This window comes from Nylanderia fulva, unplaced genomic scaffold (assembly GCF_048542155.1).
Source record: "Nylanderia fulva isolate GAGA-0341 unplaced genomic scaffold, ASM4854215v1 Scaffold3, whole genome shotgun sequence".
In the NCBI taxonomy this organism is placed as follows: domain Eukaryota; kingdom Metazoa; phylum Arthropoda; class Insecta; order Hymenoptera; family Formicidae; genus Nylanderia; species Nylanderia fulva.
In genome coordinates this window covers 6,251,715-6,275,273 of record NW_028190368.1, presented here as the reverse complement: position 1 = coordinate 6,275,273, position 23,559 = coordinate 6,251,715, and the positions used below count along the sequence as shown (strand labels likewise).

The 23,559-nt window shown below is 29.2% G+C and overlaps 2 protein-coding genes and 1 long non-coding RNA gene across 3 annotated transcripts in view; 2 read left to right on the top strand and 1 right to left on the bottom strand.

The window, feature by feature from the left end:
- LOC114933500 (uncharacterized) overlaps positions 1-23,559 on the bottom strand; it is a 140,615-nt gene that overhangs the window by 68,774 nt on the left and 48,282 nt on the right. The gene's annotated exons all lie outside the window — the stretch shown is intronic.
- Positions 1-23,559, top strand: part of LOC146722582 (uncharacterized) — a 78,863-nt gene that overhangs the window by 11,400 nt on the left and 43,904 nt on the right. Inside the window, exon 3 of the mRNA XM_085484370.1 lies at positions 22,042-22,077. Within this exon, the coding sequence (XP_085340496.1) occupies positions 22,042-22,077 (36 nt within the window). The remainder of the gene's footprint in view (positions 1-22,041; positions 22,078-23,559) is intronic.
- LOC114933496 (lipase member H-like) lies at positions 8,183-11,740 on the top strand. The gene is given in 7 exon segments (XM_085484348.1): positions 8,183-8,386; positions 8,752-8,800; positions 9,102-9,255; positions 10,306-10,552; positions 10,725-10,925; positions 11,201-11,363; positions 11,441-11,740. Coding segments are annotated over 7 exon segments (915 nt in total). The 5' UTR covers positions 8,183-8,316; the 3' UTR covers positions 11,472-11,740.

Sequence of the window (23,559 nt, the reverse complement as noted above, 5' to 3'; positions counted from 1 at the left end):
TTTTTTTTCTTGCATAGCTACAATTTTATTTATGTGTATATACGTTTGAAAGATCTAATCTATCATCGCGAACTTTTTTATACAGACTTAACGTTAAATTTGAGCAACAATATAATTTTAAAACGTCGTAATTTTACGTTGATTTGAATAACATTGATAAAACATTGCCGCGGTTACATTTCATTTCTTTTGACCAAATCGCGACGAGCTTGAAGAGCTATATGAAAACAAGATGTCGACTCAATAGCTATAAGTCTGTAGGCAATCTTCTCAAGAATACCGCTTATATTCGGATAAGAATGCCGGTAGACAATGCCGATCTGCACATTTCCTAGTTCTACGAAAAAAAGTAAAACTTACGTCTACAATAGAAATGGTAACAAAGCGCATGTGTTCTCCGATAATGTGCCTATAAACTTAGTATTGTACTTAGTGTTCTTTTGTAATCTCGTCGGTTCTTAATTGAAAAAAATAGAATCCGGAGAAGAAACTCGACGGAACTAAAAATTCTTGAGAGGAAAATGTATGAATGTGAAGAACTGATTACACCATTCTAAGTTTCTAGGAAAGTAGTACTTTTCGTTATGTTTCTTTTTCTCTTTAGTGTTAGATGCAATGTAACGAGAAATATCGCATCGTAGAATGAAAAATACGAAATAAGATAAGAAGTAAGAAAATTATGATATATCGATTATAATAGTTGACAACTTCATACAATCCTCATGCTCATTCTAGTTCTTTTAAAAGTTTATATTTTAGGTTTATCTGAAACGTACAATTTTCCCCATAACTTTCTTTGCTAATAATTATAAGATAATAATATACAAATTACATGACTTGAAGGAAATTATTTACATTGTGTAAATTTTTTTCTACTATTATCTTATTGAAGCAGCAGCTAGTTGCATTAAACGAGCCGTTGCACGCTAAACGCTTATTAAATCGGTGTTCGCGCAAAAAAAATCGTAAAGTACAGGGTGATTAATGTTCTACCACCGGCTTCCTCGAATCCACTTGATGATTGCCGAGGTTTTTTCTCGATAAAAAAATGGAAACGTCGATAATGCGGTCGGCAAAAATACCGAAAAAAGGAGGAGGCCGGTGACCGAAATGAACAACACTCTGCAACTCCAGCGAACGTTGCATTAAAATACTATACATTTATTAAATGGATCAATATGCTAGATATATTGTCTTTCATTATCATTTTCCTGTTATTAATCATAAATAAAGTTTTATTTTACAGTTGGCCCTTTTATATAAAAATATAAAATGTATTAAACATAAATTTATTTAAAAGATATATTTTTTTAAAATTAATATATGTTATTATATAATATACATATATGTTATTATATAATATACATATATTATATATATATATATATATATATATATATATATAAAAGCTTTGAAATATCTATTTTTGAAGTTCTTTTGATTACTTTATTATAATATACACATATAATTAAATGGGGGAAGAAATGGGAAGTATAAAATTATCATAATTTTTTTTAATAGATTCTCAACATTTTTTTACTTATTATTTTTTCTTTGAAAATATAGAATAAATGAAGGACGCAAAAAATGAGAAATACATATGTATATTGCTCCGCTGCACAAGTCTGAACAGCATTTTATCATAAAAAAGCAGAAGTATCCTTAGTTACAGTAATTATCCTTTAAAAAAGGAATATAGTAGAGCGTTTCACTATGCAGGATGCAACGATCGCTCGTGATAAATGTCAATCGATTATGCTCGGCCGGACTTGAAAGAAGCAGATTAGAGATAATCTTGCATGGCAAATAATGTTCGCTTGTCACGTCACGACGATCTTACCTTATTGACGAGTATGCGATTAGAGATTACGCTGTGACCTAACACTTTCGCGATAGTTGCGAATTATGCCCGTATAGCAAGAATATAGCAAATTACAAATTGTTTTCACTTAAAGAAGACCTCACAAAGCCAAAAAATTGAATTTTTCTCAAAAAGCTTTTCAAAAAGTGTTTTTCTCATGTGACGTTTTTTTCACGCGCATTAAATTATAATTTAAGCTTCACATTAATATAAAAAAGTTAAATCATATGCATATTTATTTTTTAAATATTTTCCAAATATTTATTAAATACATTTTTTATAATAATCTTTGTTGCAGATGTTTAAAAATTGATATTTTTAGCTCTCAAGCTTTCAAGAATTTTTATTATGTAGATGATGTTTTCTTATTCGTTTAACTGTGCTTTTTACAGAAAATTGCTCACTAAAGTACAATCTCTCTTAGCTTGAAAATTCTGCACTAAAGATAGAGGAATAACAGATAAGGATAAAAAATTTCTCTTAGGCATTTTTTTCAAACATTTTTTTGTGCGATGCATTTTTCTAAACATACCCACAATATTTGATTCATGCGCAATTTGACGACCTATTATTTTTTTTATTTTTTCATTTAATATTTTTTAATTAAAATTCAAATTATTGTTAAGATTATTTTATTTTCAAGATTATTATGCCAATTATTTTTTTATAATTGATGCATACAGTTATCCTCGAAACATTATATTTTCGCGATCATTATCATCTTCCTCAATTACACGATTGCATTGAAAATGGCATCTGCCTGACAATGATACTCTTTCCTCCTTGTATACAAATTTTCAGGGGTTTTTCTTTTTACTTTAAAATTCATTCAACTGCTAATTTTATCTCATCCATTATTTTGCTTCTTTACTCTGTCCAACTATATCTAAAAGATGTAATCTCAACATCCGTTGACAGCTTAAGCTGCATGTAGATAACTCGCGAGTCTTTTTTAAAAGAAGAAAGCGAACTTCTAAAATAAATTGTGTAAAAAATGTCAAAGCAACTATATATTCTAACATTTGAAATATTTGTTGAATTATGACTTGAAAATGATTCTCAGAGTATAAAACTCACAAAAAGTACTCCTGAGAAAAAGCAACAATTTCCATGTTCTCTATCACATTTTCGTTAATCAGTTTTATTTCATGAGCGCAATTCTGCTGACATTTTCAAGTTATAACAGTATAAATAGAGTTACTTTAACTCATATTGCCAACTCTTCTCAACGTATTTTTGCTGACAAACTGTAACTACATAAGATTAACAAAAGTACATAGTAACACTTTTTTCGCATCTTCGAAGTATAGAATTATTTGAAATTGTATTAGAGTAAATTTTAAAGACTACCTTGCAGAAAATGTTTGATCTGTACATTTCTCGGATATTCTCGGAGAGCTAATACGATAGCTCGTATTAAGAAGTTAAGTCACTTACAATTAGATAGCAACTTATCCTATTCAATTATTCAATTATCAGTATAATAAAATTCTCAAAAAGGTCTTAAAAATAAAAAAACAGTAAATGTGAGTGCACATATTGCTTGTAAAATACTGTCGTTACATTGCTTCACTGGCCTCAATTAACACATGATAATATTTTATGACAGTTTGGAATTAATAAAAAATCATTATATCTCTGATTAAAAGTGATCAATATGTTAAAAGGTTAAAATTATAAAATAAAAGCGTGACATCTCATTAAACATGTATGCACATGTTGCGAATTGCATTGAAACAATTACGTCCATTTTTCTTTATTGTGTATGTTTTACAAATGTCATAAAAAAAACTTAATTACTTGCATATTATTTTTATTATATTTTATTCTTGTTACATTTCTTTTATTTAACTTTAACCTGCATATATATTTTTCATTAATTTATATATGCTTTTCTTCAAAATATAACAACAAATTTCTACGTGACAAATTATTGTAGGAATTTGTGAAAAAATATTTTATCGCAATAGCAAACATTATTTCGTCATTATTGCTTTATATATTATTTAGCAGTTATAGTTTTAAAATAATTTTATGAAAATGAATTGATGAAAGGCTTGTATTTCGTTAATTTTATGAACGTAATATAAATTATAAATTATATAGAAATTAAAAAAAAAATATATATATATATATATAATATATAATGTTTTTTAAAATTTATTGGAAAGACTGACTAATTTACTCTTAAAGTAGTATAACGAAGGATAGATTTTAATTAGTAATTAGTAAAATTATTACACGTATTAGATAATAAATAATCGTTTCAATATCATATGTATTTTATATTGATATATATGAGGCTAAATCAAATTAATCCTGATGATCCACATTTTATCAACATCTTTTATATAGTGGATAGTTGATTTATCATCAGAGACGTGGGCACTTTCAATATTTAGTGCCAATATGCGCACTCATTCTAGCTACTATTTATCATACGATATAATCTAAATTGCCATCAATTTCTGTTTAGAATTTCTATTTCTGTTTCATTTTTTTTTCACATTTCTTTATATTTCTATTTTCATATTTATCTGATTCTTTCAACATACTAAAACATACTAAATATCGTTGAAAGCGACCTTTAATTTAGTAACGCTGAGATTTTCTATGTTAGATATTTGAAATATCGACGTAGGATTTGCATTTGTCTACATATATGCAACAGGAAAATATTGCGCCGGATCCGCAAATCCAGATGGTCATATTTAGTGCTTAGTGTAGTACGTGAAACCACATGGCATAAAGTAGGATGTACCGCTAGAGCTTATCCCGCGATTCCACGTGATGCATTCTTCCGCATCAGGGTGTAGCCACTTTAAAGCCTTCGAATGGTAGGTACATCGAGAAACGCGAGGAACGAGACAAAGCATTCGACCACCAAATGCGCGAATTGTTTCGCATTTCTGCGCACCGACTACTGCAAGGGAAACGATCGCATTTATCTCGGACCGCATGCAGAAGTATGAGAGTAATTTTCCCTCCTTTCGTACTCAATATTATAATTTAATAATTAAATTCGAGCTTCTTGCGCAGAGAAATGATACTTAATATCTCGCTAACGAAGAAGAGAAGAATCTTTTTCACTTAGAAATGAGGATGAAACAATCTCGTAAATAGTTTACAAATGCAACAAATTGAATCTTCTTGTATCATTTCACGTAATCAACTATTATTCGCAAATATTTTATATACATATATATATATATATTTATTTATTTAATTTGCAACGCAATGCAGTGCTGTTTCAATAGATTGGAACAAATTACCCCACTAATGATAATTTAAATGATTTAGCACGCTTGTAATAAATTGATTCAATGTTATCGCGTGATAACATTAATGCAATTAATGAATTAAAATATTGCTGCGCGTTTTATGACGTATTTTTATTAAATCCTTGAAAAGTTGTAGTTATTTGTAATAACCTATACTGAGATCACACATAACATATATATACCGATGAGAGATATTTCAAAAGTAATGTAAAACTGGCAAAACATGCTTATATCGTATTGTTGAAAATAGTGAATGCAGAGAAAAAAAAATTTTGTTTGACTTTCTTTGATACACATGTAAATATTCTGGAAAGTCCCTGAAATGTAATGGCGCAGAGTAACATAAAACGTTACATAAGCGAACAATATCATTGCACAAGGGTACGCAGCGAGCGATTATTATTGGAATTTATTCGAAATGCGACTTGTATAATATACCTTCGCCGTTTGAAATATCGCATGGCTTATGCGATAAATAAAACTCTTGATATCGTATGACGTTGTTAATCCACTAATCGAATGATTAGTACACGAAAGAGATAATAGACGATACACGAATGCAAAATTAATGATAACGGGGATAAAAATTGCATCTATCTATTATTTCATACAATCAATAAAATTTATTTCAAGTAGCATTATCTTTGAGCACCCAATATACAAATATATTGAGCATTAAATTTCAATATTACGTTGCTACGAGAGCTCAATATGACGTTACGAGACTTCGCATGCCATCGGGCAACACATTTTTATTATATACTATTTACGATAATGCCAGCCATAATTTCGATATGTTTACTTTACAAGTGTTACGCTGAACGATGAAATAAGATTGGCCCCCTCGATTATATCTTATTTCGTCTCTTGACAAAATCACGACGGTTTGAGCAGCCACGTCGAAACGATCAGTAGACAATCTTATTGAAATTTTCGTAATTGAATAACGAAAATATCGATTTATCCTTATGCTAAAAAATGCAGGTTTCCTATGATAAAACTATATTATTAGTAGAACTAATGACAAAGAGAAATATATATATATATATATATATATATATATATATATATATCCTCTGATAATTTTATTTTCCAACTTTGTAATGTTTTTCTTACGTGAATCTCTTAGCTTGAAATATTAAAAGACGCATGTTTATAAACAAAAATTCAGAGCTGATTACGTGATTCTGAGTTTCAAGAAAAATAGTATTCAGAAATCGGATTTGATCCCCCACGATTTCTTTTATACGTCTTTTCCTTTGAATAAAAAAATAATGTATATCTTTTATATAAGATAACATATAAAAATAAATGTAATATATAAGAAACATAATATTAATAATAACATATACAAAACGGCAATAAAATGTAATTTAAAAGATACAACAGATATTAATCTATAAAACATATAGATGTATAAAAGTTTGCATAACGAAGCCTTCGCATTTTGATATTATTTTATAAATGAACAATAAATAATTTTATTATCTTATAAAAAATAGAAAATTAGTTTAGCAAGTTAAAATGAAAATACCGTCAAGACAAAGAGGAAGAATGCATGTTACTCTATTTTTCTAATATGACGAAAAGGAATATTCTTTCTTTGGAAATTTCTTTACGAAGAAGGAAAAGAAAGAAGGCAAGTTTTGTTCAAAATTGTACGGCGTAATATCTAACTTTCAAGAAGGGAATATACAATCTACTGGAACGGCTAGCCTCGATAACTTTCGGATTGTGGTCGGTCGGGCTTGAAAGAAGCAGATTAGAAGGAATCCCACGTGGCAAATGAGGTTTGCTCGCCGCGTCGAGAAAATCTCACTTTACTGGCGAGAGCTAACGCGATTGTGCTATTGTTAACATTTTCGCGATTGCCCAGTTTCGTAAGGAAATAGCGTATTGCACACTCTAACAGATTTTACTTAAGGAATCGGTTAAGTCAATTGTTAAAGTACGAGTTTTGCTCGAAAAAATTTTTTCTACAAATATTTTTTTTCACGATGCAAATACCTTAAACAATGAGCATTAATTGCACAATATGTAATAATTTAAGATACACATTGACGTAAAAAAAAACTGTATATTTTTTTTATAAAAAGTAAAGTATTTAAAATTGAGTTATTTAAATGATTCTCTAGTGATAGAAAAAATGTTTCAGAAGTTGTTTGATCATAAAATAAATTAACTGTTGTGTAATGTAACAGAGTTTACTATCAAACTACTATGATTAATACTTGTGCCCCAAATAACGTTTTTTTTCTACAAAAATTTTTAAAGAAATATTTAAGTGATTACATAAACAAACATAATTAAAATGTCGTAACTGTCGTATCTTATTATGTTATCAATAAATATGTACACTGTTATCCTCATCAGCTTATAACTTACTGAGATAACAAGAATCCCCTTACGAACTGCTCGTTTATAACCTAATTAATTACGATAGTTTATATATATAAAGTATAAGGAGAATAAACAGAACATGAGATAATCTGTGAGAGAAGAGAAAATGTTCTGGTTTTTAATGGATATTTAAACTGAAAAATTAGGAACCCTAAATTCTTTTATGGCTTAATGCCAAATTTATGAATGTGAAACACCTATATTTTAATGTCAGGAAACATGTTTGGAGACTCTTAGTATTTAATATTATTCATTATATAAAAAGGTTTTTGTGTTGTGTATTAATTAAACTTGACTCTAATAATGAAACTTTAAAGACATTCTTTATAAGACCTTTCTACCTCAATTTCGGAAATGCGCAGAATTTAGAATTAACGCAAGAATTAGAATTATATTTACAGTTGTTAGACGGAGTACTTGACAAATTTCTCTCGCTAAAAAATCATATATCAAGAAATTACATTGTAGATAAAAGTTTTAACTGTTTCTACCTTTCTCATTTGTTAGTTCAATTTTCACATGTCAAGAAATAATAACAGTAAGTTGTTGAAACTCATCTCTACGGATACATTCATTTAATTATTAACTCTTATCTCTTGACGATATTGCAGAAGTTTTCTCATGTATACTTCTGTAAGCATATATCATCATGCAGTCGTGAGTGTAGAGTTGAAGAGAGCGGATCTCGAAAGTTTACATAAGTGCTGTTATATCTTCCATACGACTTTTTTTCTTTCCGGTTATTCATCAGTCGAAATAAACCAATTCTGCGATATGACTTGGAGCACATCTGCGTATATCTACCTTCTACTTTGCATCTTTTGCTTTGCAACATCAGTGGAAAGTAATAGCAGGAAGATTGATGATATACGTGATATACGTCGTAATCTTCTCCATCTATGTTAAACGTATTTTTGCTACACAACGTGTCATCGTATATCTTCCAGTTGAACGCAATCTTTGTCGGCATCATGCGAACAATATTTTCCTTTTGTTTAATGGGTTTTTTCATTTCAAAGAAAAAATTTTCACGCACGTAAAGATATTACGTTGTTTGCATTATTAACTAGAAAATTGTAATTAATTATGTTATCGTAAAAAGCAAAAGTTGAAAATTTAAAAATTATAAATAATGTGAAAGATATAAAATATCAAAAATCAATGTAATATAATAGTAAAGATTACATGATAAATTTTATAATTTTACAGATGCAGATGAAATTGACGCAAGTAAAATTCTTCTGTCTTTTTATACATGGTACTTATTACTTGTGTGATCTTATCACACATTAATAAATAATGTTATACTTGCTTACTTGTACTTAATTCAAAAAATAACATGCTTTATTTTAAAGAATTTATATATATATATAATTATATATATTTTTAAGAGATTTTATATATATTAGTTCAAATATTTCAATAAATATTTGAAATGCCAAGAATTTTTTTGAAAATTAATAATGTCCTGTGCATCTAAAAAATATTATTTATTTCTATTCTGCACTAATGAAGTAATTAATTATGTCATTCGATTCATATAGTAATTCATATTTCAGCAATGCTACGAATGAGACATCAATTGATTGTCTCATACAAGATTTAAATTGTATAGAAAATTCATATAAGCTGATAAATAAATATAAACTTTAAATCACTTTTTTCATTCACTGATATCACCTGAACAAATATCCTATTCAAAACATTATATCATTTATCTATTAATAATAAATTTTTTCCATACACCATCTTATACCATCGTTTAAAATTGACTTGCACATGAATTTTTTTGTGGAAAGACTTTAATTACTGAAATCATAAATTATTGATGAAAATATTTTACAAAAAAATAAGTATGTAAATTTCATTATTTTACGTATGTATATACGCAACCCAAAAAGTCTCTCCAAATTTTTATTAATAGTTGTAGATTATACTCGACAACATTTAAAAATGAAGAAAAAAAAATTTTTTTAATTACATATTGATCTGTAGTAATTATAATATATACGATTCAGTCACGCCATCAAGTATCAAATAACATATCATAATTTTTTAAATGTTTTTATAAAACATTAGTAAATGAGTCACAGCTAGTGCGATAGTAACAACTCGATATTTCAGTTGCTTTTATCGTTGCGCTATTAAAACTGCGTTAAGATCAAGCTAAGTGCGAATAATCACAAATTAAGAAATTGAGAAACGAGCGTAGAAAAGCGTTAATTTTTTAAAATTTTTTATAAAATTATTATTAATTAATTAATTAGTTAACGCTTCTTCGCCGCTATTTGTTTGATGAACTTGGCTTTACACACGCTAGAATTAATACAGAAAATTTCTAACGTATAACCGATTATGTAATACAGACAAAGTACAGATTATAAATTTGTGCTATCCGTTTGATGAACTTGGCTTTACACACGCTTACAGAAGACTTAATACAGAAAATTTCTAACGTAGAACCGATTATGTAATACAAATAAAGTACAGATTATAAATTTGTGACGCTATTAACAAAAAATTGCATATATCGATAACGTGATTGAATCACCCACGTATTATAATCCTTATTATATTAAATAATCTATTTTATTATATAAATTATAAAAATTACTTCATCTCTTTAATCAAGACTGCGTATATTTATACGCCAAATTAAAAGACAAAAATATGTGCGCGCAATACATATTATAAGTATATAAATTAAAATTTATCGATCAATAACCAAATTAGTAGTGTATTGACATGTTTCGTGTTTCTTTAGCGTATTGCTCGCGAAATATCTCTACCATTGCATTACTCGATTGGACCCAACTGCAACCAGAACAAGTTAATCTTATGGTTACTAATTGGACATCTGCGATCGGAAGAATCGTCGCGTCTACTTTCGATACGTTAAAAAATAAGGGTTACAATGTAGAAGCGTGGCACCTCATCGGACATTCTATGGGTGCTCATATTGCAGGTTGTATCGGAACATATACCAATTTTTCTTGGTTACATATAACAGGTATGTTGCACAATAGAAGACTCGTATTACCTCTGTCTACGGATATATACATTTGTTTATTTTCGAGACTATATATCTATAACTGAAATTGTTGCAAACTGCGATTGTTGCAAGTTAGAGTTAGAGTTGTTATTATATACAGTAAATTACATGTATATATTGATGAATGCAGGTTTAGACCCCGCGGGTGTTGTCTTTTACACTGACATGTACGAGGGTTGTCAAATCAATCCCGATGTCGCAAACTTGACTGATATATTTTACACGGATGGCAATGGGTACGGCACCATCAGGGAAGTAGGCACTCTCAATATTTATGCCAACACCGGAACAGCACCGCAGCCTGGCTGTTGCTCGTCATCAAATATACAATGTAATTCAACTTGCTATATTTTTAACGTTTTGTCCACAATTTTTTTTCCGCGTTAATACTAAATGTGGCCATTAAAAATCTCAGTCCTAACAATACCGAGATGTTTTCATATTCAAAAAAAAAAAAATATGATGTGGGATTTGCGTTTGTTTACTGTAAAGATTACACATAAATATTGCAGCGAATCTCAAAATGCAAACGTCATATTTAATGCTTATTGTAATACGCGACTATGCATCATGCGATTTCACATGGTATAAATTTTTGTGCATCAGGGTGTGGCCATTTTAAAGCGATCGAATGGTATGCCGATGCCGTGAGGAATGAAACGAAATATTCGGCCATCAAATGCACGAATTGTTTTATATTTTTGCATTTTTACGATTATTGCGAGAAGAATAATCGCGTTTATCTCGGACCGCATATAAATGAGAAAGCGTAAGAATCATTTTTTTTCTCGATTCTCCTTCTTTTATTTCTACACGATTTAATAATTAAATTCAATCTTTTTGCAGAAGTGGCAATTACTGCCTCGCAATCAATTAGAGAACTCTTCTCGGGATGAAGATAATATGGTTTCATAAATAATTAACAGATAATTAACTGAAGCTTTTGCTATCACTTCTTGCTTTAACTTAACGAATTGTTATCATAAACTGTCATAAAACAAAATTTTCAAATGCAATGCAGTAAACTTCAAACAATATGCTGTTTAAAAATTACTTTTCTAATAAGAATTTAATTCGTTATTCAGTGTTCTTGATTTACATTTATGTAATTAATAGATTAAGAATAAAATTTTATCTTTCACGATATATTTTTATCGAATTCTTGCTTCAAACATATGATTATATGATTACATAATAAACATTAATTAAATATATGTACGGAATCTTTTACGTAATTCCGATAGATTTTGTAAGACGCCAGTCTTACAAATGATAAATCTTGATAGATTATGATCTGTTAGGTTTGAAAGGAAAAAATATTTGAGCAGATTAGAGAGAATTTCGCGTGGCAAATAAAGTTTTCTTGTGGCGACGCGATGATTTTGCCTTATTAGCGAGTAAATACGATTTATAATTCCACTACCGTCAATATTCTTCAATTGCCGAGTTCCTTCCGAGCAAACAGTGGACAGTGAAATTAATTATATAAACGAATCGCTTTTATTTGAGAAAATAAATAATTGAATTTAAAAAATATATTTATTATACATTATATATTTGTTTTACGTTTTTCAAAAATTTATTCAAATGGTTTTTGTAATTTTAAAATAGATTTTTAATAATTGAAATTTTTTATTTGCTTTGACATTATTAAGTTTTAATATTATTTTATGTAATTATTAAAGTATTTAATATTGAATATTAGAAAATTACATAGAAGAGATTGCAAGAGTGTTTAATAAAATGTATCATCATTAAAGATATTATCTTTTTGAGTCTTAATATTTTAACAGTCTAAACTAAATATCTAGACCTCGAATAAATTTTTCTGATATAGTCCTCATAAACGTTTGAACTCTGAGACTTTTTATGGATGAGCTTTTTTAAAGGCTCATATAACGTGGACAATATTTTTTTACTCATTCCCCTGTGCTTTACGTAGAAGATTAGTGAACCAAGGCACACAGTCCTTTACAAGAAATATACATAGAAGAGTTTTAAAATTCTGAACCAAAGGTAGAGAAGCAATGAAGAGGGACATAAAAGAATTCCCTCGAGGATCTTTAATAATTCTGGCAAACACGTCGATATTCGATTCAAGATTTAATTGTAAGATTTGGTGGTTTGTCATTTGGTTCTCTCTTTTTTCTACTGATCTTGACCATTCATGTCATGATGGGGCGAGTTATTTTCTCGCAATCAATATATGAAGCTGCCTTCAAAGTGATTTATTTTACAACCATCGCACTATTGGCCTCTTAAACTATACAGGTACGTTAGAAACTATTTCCGCTTCATGATTTTCATTTCTTCCTATAAATCAACTTTTAAACTCTTTTCCAATATCTTTTAAAATTCGTGTGACGACTGTTTTTTCTCATTTATTCCTTCCGTTCTTTATATTAACCAAATATATAGAAACTAATTTGAAGACTTATTTTCTAAAACAACTTTTAAATCATAATGTATCATAGTATGATTTGAACGTATATTTGAATGTATGTGTATATATAACCGAAAGTTACTCTCAAAATGTAATACTTTTGAAAGTTGAATTCTCTTTATGTGTATCTTTCGATCAATAAATTTTTTTTTTATTTTTTAGTATATAAAAGTAATATTAATATACTAATTGTAAGTTGAACACTTTGACGGTTTCATTTTTTAATAAAAACCTTCGCGAAAACTTTCGCCGACATATTTCGTAATCTTATTAAATCCTAGTTTTTTCAAATCTGTGTTTATAATAATATGTATTACGCTAATTAAAAATATTTTTAAAAAACCTTTTATGTCCGATTTCGATAAATAAAATAGTATATCGTTTTATCTAAATAAAATAAAATTTTGTTTCATTCATTGTTTTCAAATATTTTAGAAAGCTTAAATTGTAACGTGATATAAAAATCTACTTATATAAAAGAATATGTTTTTTATGTAAGTAAAGAATATCATCGTGAAAAAATTTCCTCAGTTTAAAATATCATGTAGTTTACATCGCGAATAAGTGGATTTCTCGATATGCATATGTTTGCTGGAAATATACATTTTATATGCGGGAAACGTCGTTAATCGAGTTATTAACGGAATTAATATAATGCAAAATTGACGATAACAGAAATGAGAGAGAATGCAAAAACAAGCGATCAACAAAAGTGTATAATACACACACATTTACATATGTATACATATACATATATACATACAGACCTGTAATTAATAACTTTAAGTTGATTAAGCGAAAAAAGAGATAATATTACCAATAGAAATCAATGCCAAGTACCATTAATAAAAATGTATAATGAAACAAGGTAAATTCATCGATTAAAATATGTAATATTTGTGCAATGTTAGATATTTAAAACATTATTGTGCGCGTTGCAAAACGCGCAATATTGTTCAATTGTTCAATATGGAAACGCAATAATCAAAAGCATCATTGAATGTAACGCTGAATAAAAAAATCCAATATTGGTATCCCTATTTGCGATAGAAGAATCACGTAAAATGCGCAATAGAAAAAATGTATACAGGAAATAGAACTAAACATCTAAACTTTCCATACAAAGTCATTTTTAATACATTAAATTTATAGCTCTTTGGTACAGAGAATTATTCTTGAGTTAATATATTAAAATAAAAATAAGTTGATTTATATTGCTTCATAGAAGACGTATAAATATTTGTAGATATATGTATATAAATTTTGTATAAAAAAAAAACTCTCAACCCAATTTATTTACTGCAGCTTTTTGCTCATTTAAAACAAATACAGTTTTATATATGATGTTTTTATTAATTTATTATAAATATCTAAAAAATTGTGAAATTATGATAAATATCCTATATACATATAGGATATATCCCGCAACGATCGTATAATATTTTAAATATATTTTCTAGATTAATATAAAAAAATGAAAAAATAAAAAAATATAACACAAAATTTCTGGATTATAAGAAATAAAAAATTTTGATCCTATGTAATGCATGCACTTTCCTTGTGTTGAATAGACAATGTAGCATAGGTATGTCTTGATTTCTATATGAATGACTGCATCTGATAAGTCATATAGCATTATGCGCTTTTAATGCGAAATTCGTAGGCAAATTACATTAAGTCGGTGAAAAATTCAACACGCGATGCAAAATACACTGGAATTTAAAATTTAAAAAAATGATCTTCGATATACATATGTATCATGAAACAATAATTTATAATTGCTATTCCCTCAAATCTCCTGTTATTTCGATTTTTACTTCAAATAAGTAAATCACGTGAAATATCTGCTTCGATAAATAGTATCGCAGCAATACGCTTACGAATCATTAATCATGAAAATTGATTCACCGCGTGTGCCAATAATCGTTTACATTAATTGTTGACAAGGAATGATCGCATTTCGGAAAATAATAATGTGACGATGTAGTAATACGATTCATGAAATTGTTTGCGAGCCCGAATATTATCACGCAATAAGTTAATGATATAAGAAGAATATTATATATAGCATAAGAAACATCATTAGCCAAATTTAAATTATATAAAAATAAGAAAATATAATAATTAAACAATAACTATAATAATTATATAGAAATAATTTTTTTTTTTTTTTGTTTAGATTAATTTCAATATTTTAAGATTAATTTTTCAGATTAATTTCGATAAAATAACTCATTATCGTACATTTTCGGTTTTATTTTGCATCTTATTTTAATGATTAATTCCACTGCACAAAAGACAAACTTGCAAATTTAATATTTACTTATTTTTGAAAATAGTTATGTAATTATGCAAATGCATATACGTAATAAGTATAAAATAAGTATGAGCATGTTTACGAAGGATGAATCTAACTATAATTAAAACATACATATATGTTATTAAAACACACATGTTGGAAAAGTAAAAAAATAAACGAGGTATTATATACATATACAGAGGATGTCTCAAAACATTCGATTTTTCTTTTAATAAGAGTGGATCTTTGAAACAATTTAGAGACGATTTTTCCATAATGATGTTCAAATATCTCTTTTGAATAATAAGCAATTGAAAAAGAAGAGCTTTTTACAATTACATTTTTCAGTTAATTTTAGATGGAGTTTATTTTTATAAAATTTTAATTTAAGGCTTAATTGCATATATATATTATATATATATATATATATATATATATATATATATATATATATATATATAATAGCAAACATTGAAGAAGCTTGCAAGAAATGATGATCTCCCTTGACATTTTCGCTGGAGGAAAAATTGTCTTTAAATTGGCCAGAATAATTGGCCAATAAATCCTTTATGGAAAAGACAACTTGTAGCATTTTAAGCGGCGGACATCGAGAAGAATGATATTGCTGCTTGACATTTACTGATGATATAACGTGAAAAAAGTCAAAGTTTAATTACCGCGAAATTTATTTTATTTATCAATTTTCACAGACATGTTTTCGTATTTATTCAATTACGTTTAATTTCTTAGTGTTAAATTACTTAGGTATTAAATGGTAAAAAATTAAAAGAATAATTAGATAAAATATATCATAATTAATATTACTAAAAAAATATTTTTATATTTTATGTAGAAAAAAATGTTTAATTTGTTTAAAGTATATATTAAAAGCACAAGCATATATATATATTATAAAATAACCAGATAATAAAAATAAATTAAAAGCTATAGAAATAAAAGCTGTGGAATTTTTGCATTTAATTCTTTTGACAATTTGCGATGCAATTTATACGAAACGGTCCATTCAGATGGATTCAAATTGAATATCAGAATACAGATGGGAATACTGACGACACAGTCAACGCAGATAATCAATTAAAGATTAATTAAACAAAGATTTTTGTACATAAAATCATCCGGGCGCTGCTGTGTGTTCTCTCAACTCCTGGAAAGCCTTCCAATTTGCTCTCATATAGAAACCTGTGACGACCGAACTGTAATTGCGAAGTTTCAATAGTCGAATAAATGGACGAATATTGAAATTTCTAATAGGTTTCGACGTTGCGCTTTCTCCAAAATACACTTGTAATCTTTTATGATGATACATTCGTGTGTATGAAAAGGAATTTCTTTTCGTGAAGACAGAAAAAAGCAGTCTTTGTTAAGACTGATTCTCGATTCTTTTTCTTTTCTCGTGGAAGAAAACTCGACGAGACTTCCTGCTTCGCATTTTATTCGCCGAAGTTTATATTATAGAAACTCGATCATTCGGAGTTCACAATGAACGTTTATTCGAAGATCGCCAGTCAAATAAATCTGATTTCTAGGTATTATTTTATCTTTCTTTTTATAACAAAGTTACGTTATTTACTCGACGTGCAAAAAATTCTGTTTTTTTTCTCATTCACAGTTTTTCAATTAAAACAATCTTTTTAAAATAAAAATCTGGGTTTCATGTTTGTGTTCATAACTTTTTAGTGTTCTACATGTATTTTCATTTAAGTATTTGTTTAACTCTAATATTTATAAAATAAAAATTTTGTTCAAATATATTCAAAATTGGATGAAACAATAATAATCTATTATTTTGCCTAATTAATTAATATACAAATTTTCGTGTTAATAAAAGTAAGAGAAAATAAAAAGAAAACATACCGTACGTAAAAAATATCTCTTTAACACTTAAAAAAATTAGAGACTCCATTCTCAATCATCTCCGTGAGATCTTTGGATACTTGAATACTCAAAGTACGATTGATTTTTAAAACCATCGTGCAATAAGATTCTCAACTGCAACTTTCAAGGTTGACATTTTCTTAATGCGATTTTAAATCGGTGTGTTCATAACTTTTTAGTGTTCTATTTTCATTTAAGTATTTGTTTAACTCTAATATTTATAAAAATAAAAATGTGTTCAAATATATTTAAAATTGAATGAAACAATATATTTTGCCTAATTAATTAATATACAAATTTTTGTGCTAAAAAAATTCGAGACTCCATTCTCAATACTCAACAAGTATACGATCGATTTTGAGAAGCATCCTGCAATAATAAGATTTTCAACTGCAGCTTTCACGAGGTTGACATTTTCTTAATGCGATTTTAAATCGGGGATCGTGGAATCCAATCGACCGGACGTCGGCAGTGGAAGGTTCATCAGCGCAATCAGCGGGATTGGTCTGTCTCAAATTACAGACCAAGCTAGAAGGGGGACAGAGTAAGCAAGCAGTCCGCGCTTCGATGATTCAAGCGGGATCTCTGCGGATCGAAACCGATCGAAGGGCGAGGCAAAACCGGAAACGCACCCCGGCCGCTACTAAACCGCAGCTATAAGCTCGGCGACGCGTCGGGATGCAATTCCCGGATCCATTAAATTTTCCTATTACCACACTGCGCTATACATATCGAGCACGCGTGCCTCGCGTCGTCGTAAACATAATTACATAACCGCAAGCTGAGAAATACGTGCATAAGTTTGGAAACACCTTACATTTTACAGTTAAACAATCGTATCGCAACAGCGATCTGTGTAGATTTGTTGTGTCAAATCGTAAAATATTTAAATAACATTTTTATTTATGACAGATCGCTGCCATGCGATTGTTTAACTGTAAAATGTAGTGTTTCCAAACTTGTGAAAGGTACTGTATGCAATAAATAACAAATGTCCATTTATAAGACTGGTTTTTGTTATGATTAATAATGTTTCAAATAATATACTGATAAAAAACATTCCATTAAGTTTATATTCCTGCATGTTACGAATATCTAATTCAAGAATATTTCTTTAGAGAATTTTTCTCTCAAATTAAAAGGATTCTTTTGAGAGATCTGTGCAAATAAATAAATCATAAAATAAACATAAAATATTTAAATGGCATTTTTATTTATAACAGATCGCTGCCATGCAATTCTTTAACTGTAAAATGTAAGGTGTTTCCAACCCAGGTAGAAATCTGCCTCGATTTGCCGAGATTAAATACAGGGCCTAAGTAAAAAAATCCAGTTTGAAGTATCTAACAATAAGTCCAGAATACACCCTAGAAATTTACCTTTATTTTACCGAGAAAAAAATCTGCATATGTTCTAGATTGCCACTGACATATTTTTCCCAAATTAGAATAAATATGAAACTATAGTATAGACTCCACATAATTTTTCTACAAATTCTGGGCGTAATCTTGAGCCCACCCGGATTCTGTGATAGGGCCTGTACGATTTAGGCGTCCCAAACTTTACACTGGTTCTAGTTAGATTTTTCACTTGGATTCCAGAAATATTTTTAAAAGAATATATGGAGTCCTGATTATTTCCAGACAAAATTTCTACCTGGGGAAACTTATGGAGGGTATTGTGTATACTGGTCTTGACCGGTCTTTCCTCGTCATATTAGCGCGATTCCCGTCTCTTCTTTCAACGATCACGAGAACGTTCGTGCTTTTTCCATTCTCCACCTGTCAAGCTTTCGAGAGACGATATACGTCTCTCTCTCTTTCTCTGTCGCGCGATACACAATGACGGAAAACTCGTTCATTGCGATTGCGATGCCAACTTATACGAGCTTCGCAACAGCGACTACGAGAGAAAATCAATAGGTCCTTTTAACCCTCTCCTATGTGAGTGGCTTTCATGGGAAAAACGCTGCGAACGAGTGCCCGAAGCCGAGTTTTGTCGTGTATTGTTTATTGGTTAATTGTTGGAATTTCTTTTAATCAAAGGGACGCGTTGACGCTCGGCTACGAGAGAGATAGGGATGGAGAGAATGGGGAAAACTGGTGACCGCGTGTATAAAACGAAGCTTATTGATTTATATATTCACTGTTTCAATATAACGCATCAGACGTGATAGCATAATAGAATCCGACTATAACGAGTATCGACACATAATGAAGTTTTCACTATTGGTTAATTGAAATGTTATCCTCCGCGTGACAAGGTTTAGCTGGACAATGCTGATACATCGAAATGGTTATAAATAATTTTTTATATAATGTTCCAAAAGAGCACGCTTTCAAATTAAAAAAAAATTAATGATTTAATTTTTAAATAAACTTCAAAATTCTGACCTAAAATTTCTTGTGATAATTGATTCAATAGATTCATAATTGGAGTATTGAAAATATGAATTTATATTTCCATCATAATATTCAGAGAATCATTCCAATGAAATAATTGTATTTATCCCCTATCTAAATAAATTGTTTAAACTTATATAATAACATCTAATGACGCTATTTGGATAAGACGTGATATTGACACGCATGTACTAATTTAAGATAAGATCATTTCCGCATTCATTGAATACTAGGTTGTATTAATTCAAATACAAGGAGATACTTAGAGAAAGAGAGAGAGAAGCGTTCGTTGATAATGACGATCAAGTGTGTCATATGTTTCCGCCTTGAGAACGAGAACGTGTCAATAAAACCGTAATTTAAGCGCAGCAGCAACTAACTTGATATACAAGGCTGCTATACTAATCGATGTCAGAAAATCAACCGTAACAAGGAAGCGAGGGTGTGGCGTTAATTGAACGTTATCGCTGATTAATCGATGGTATTCAGGAATATATAAAGCAGAATTATACACATATTTTCATTATTATACGTGTGCTTATTGCAAGTAAATATGTGTAACACAATTCCACTAATTAATTAAAAAATATAATCCTTAAAAAGTAATGCATTCTGATATTATTGACGTGAAATTATTCTATAACAAAAGTTTTTTTTATCATTTAAACATTAACACATGCATTTCTTTACACAGCTGTGAAAAAATAATAAAGATTCTCAAGTCAACATACATTATGCTGTATCTCAACAAAAAAATTATCAAGAGATAAACTACTCATATATCTGAATCTTGTGATTAAAAATACGTATTTTATATTTTCAATTCACAGAATATTTATCCAATTTACAAGAAAACAATATAGCAAATGTATGTAAAACATTTTGTCATATATATATATATATATATATTTGCAGAATTAAAAATAAATAATATCTTATCAAAAGCATACAATATCATGACAATTACATTAAATTGTGTGTTGTTTTTTTTAACAGTGGCAAAGTTTTCGTCTTGTTTTCTGCAGTAAAGTACAGGCTGCCAGTAATCATCCTGGAAATGTTTTTATGACATCTGCTAATTTAGATTGAATTGTCGAGACGCAATTACAAGATCTCTCCTGGCGAGCAATTGAGAATAAGTTTCTCCTTCGTTAAGATTGTCGTGAAATGTCAGATTATTCGTGCAAGACATTTTCATTAACGCTATGATTATATATTCGTATAATTACGGGTTATGTCATACTCTTGATAATTTTTTTTTCATGTAACTTATTGATTTATTAAACTATTTATAAACTATAGGTATATGAAACTATAACTGCGCATCTTGCGTTTTATACTTGAATTTTTATAAATAATACGTTTTAAAACAAGATATCTCTTATGAATCTTTTAACATAGCTTTTTCGAAAAACATAATAAATCACGAATAAAAGGGCTTTAAACATAAATTTTTAAAGACCTCGCTAAAAGATAAATTAAAAATAAATTTCAGGTATTTAATTAATTTCAAATAGATTTTCACGTTTTAAATGTAATTTTAATTTAATGTTTCAATTATCAATAAATGTAATATTATATCATTTACGGATATTAAAAAATCGTGAGAAGGATAATGTTGAATTAAATATTCGTTGAAAAAATTCGAACCGTAAAATTCACTACTGTACGAAGTAAACTTTTACAGTACATAAAAGATTAAAATAAAAAAAATATAAACCCAGAAGAGGATTCGTTTCACGATGATTGTACCTGACAACGACAACGCATTCGACCCTTTTCTCGTGTAGTTTGTCTGAAAAAGCAACGTTTCACGCTCGATTTGTCCAAGATCCCCTCTCAAAGAACCCACTCACGAAAATCAACCTGCGCGATTGCTCCTCGAAGCGTTCTCAGAGATATAAAACAGAACATAGAACATTGTTTTACCAACAAATCGCGGGCCGCAGTTGTTTCCTCCGTTTGATCCACGAGATCACTCGAAGAAAGCACATGGCTTCTTTCCTCTAACAATTTACGTCAGCAGAAGATCCGGCAAAACATCTGGACATAATTCTATTATGTAATATAGACCTTATACAACATCTTCTCTCTTTCCTTACTGTCATTTTTATATAATACTACAATACTTCTTTACATGTGTTCTTGTCGTGGCGATTTGTAGAGAACAGAAGAATTGCAAATATGTATTTTTTTTTTACTTGTCTTTCTTTTTAAAATACAAGTATCGTGTAAAAGATAAAAAGTAGTATTAATAAAAAATTTTAATATAGTGACCAGAGAAAAACGTTATCTTTGTTTCAACGGTATGATGAGTTAAGCTGAATGAAATAAAGTATAATTTTATGTCTCAAATAGATGTAGTGAAAACTTTTTCTAACATCTTTTAATTTACTTTTTGTTACAGAATCAGTTTCCTTGACGGAACAGTCTGCATTTAAAGGTAAGTTTCAAGTACTGAATGCACTCTTCGAATCTTTCTTACAATCTAAAAATTCCAAATTAATAACGTGTAAATATTTATAAACCCAAAGCGTTATTTTATTAATTAAGTTTTATTTATATATTGTAAAAATTAGAAATCACTAATTTTATATTAAAGAGAATATAATCGTTAATGTAGATAATTTATAAATTAGCTAATAACTCGGGGGATGTTTCTTTAAAGCAATGTATAAATTGCAAAAAAAATCTTGTAAGAAAAAATGGTTGAAAAGAAAAATTTGATAATAAAAATTCTTATAAAAATCTGTCGTAATATTTACAACGCGCCGACAACAAATATTCGTATTCTCCTATACATATTTGTTCTTTTTACACATCCTGACAAACAACATAACGTCGATCCTCGCGAAGTGCATATTTAATTTTCAAGGAGACATATCGCTGCCGAATTCGCAATCGTTCGCAATAGTTCGTTATTTTGTTCGTATGCAGACGAGTAATCGAGTACACGTTGATCGCTTTTGCGATGTTTACTCGGTAAATAGTAAAGAGCCGTCCAGGAGATCTTTCATATAGCGAAACACACGAATCATAAAGCAGCGTGTTTGCGTATCCGAGATTGAATCCCACGTGTATGCGTCTAACGGAAATTGGCATCGGTCGATTCGCTCGAATTTTTGATTTCAATTGGATTACGGAGAAAATACCACGTGCAAAATGCTCACGAGAGCCACGCATCGTTGCTCGGGAACCAAGGTGCGATGGACCGTAACAGGGGATGCGCGTATAGGAACGTGCATTAGGATATGCGACGGAACCTCTCGAGCGTGCATCGAAATTTCAATTTAGAAAATTCACTGTACCGTTTTCATCCGGCTTAATGGATAGATACCGTCTTATTGTATCTTACTCTTCGTAATCATTTTTTTGTCTGTTGAGGCAACGTGCGACATTTCCGAACAAGATTTATCGTAGTCAATTCGAATCAGCATCCCTTACGAGACCATTAGAAAGGACTGCAAATTTATCAGTAATAATTTAGCTTTGATAAAAATTGAACTTTAAATTCGTGAAAGAGAGAAATCTGTGAAATAGTCCTCGTTCGATTTCAACGTAGAATGATCAAAAAAAGAAAGCTGCAAGACAGTGAAAAGATTACAAGGACCACGTGTTGTTAATATACGAGGTACAAAATAAAAGGGTTACATATTTTAAGAGCAGATTTAAATAAGAAAAACATAAGAAAAAAATAAAATAAAATAAGAAAAATAAGAAAAAATGTCTAATATGAATATGGATCCTACAATTAATATCTTCGAATATACAGGCTATTCTTCTGTTTGAACTTATTGGCTTTTTCTTGATCATATTACCTTTATATCACAGTAAACAAAAGAATATTTACTAAATTAGGTCGGCATTATAAGAAATGATCTTTGTGGTTCCCATTCAATATCATGCATTTTTCAGTCCTACGTCT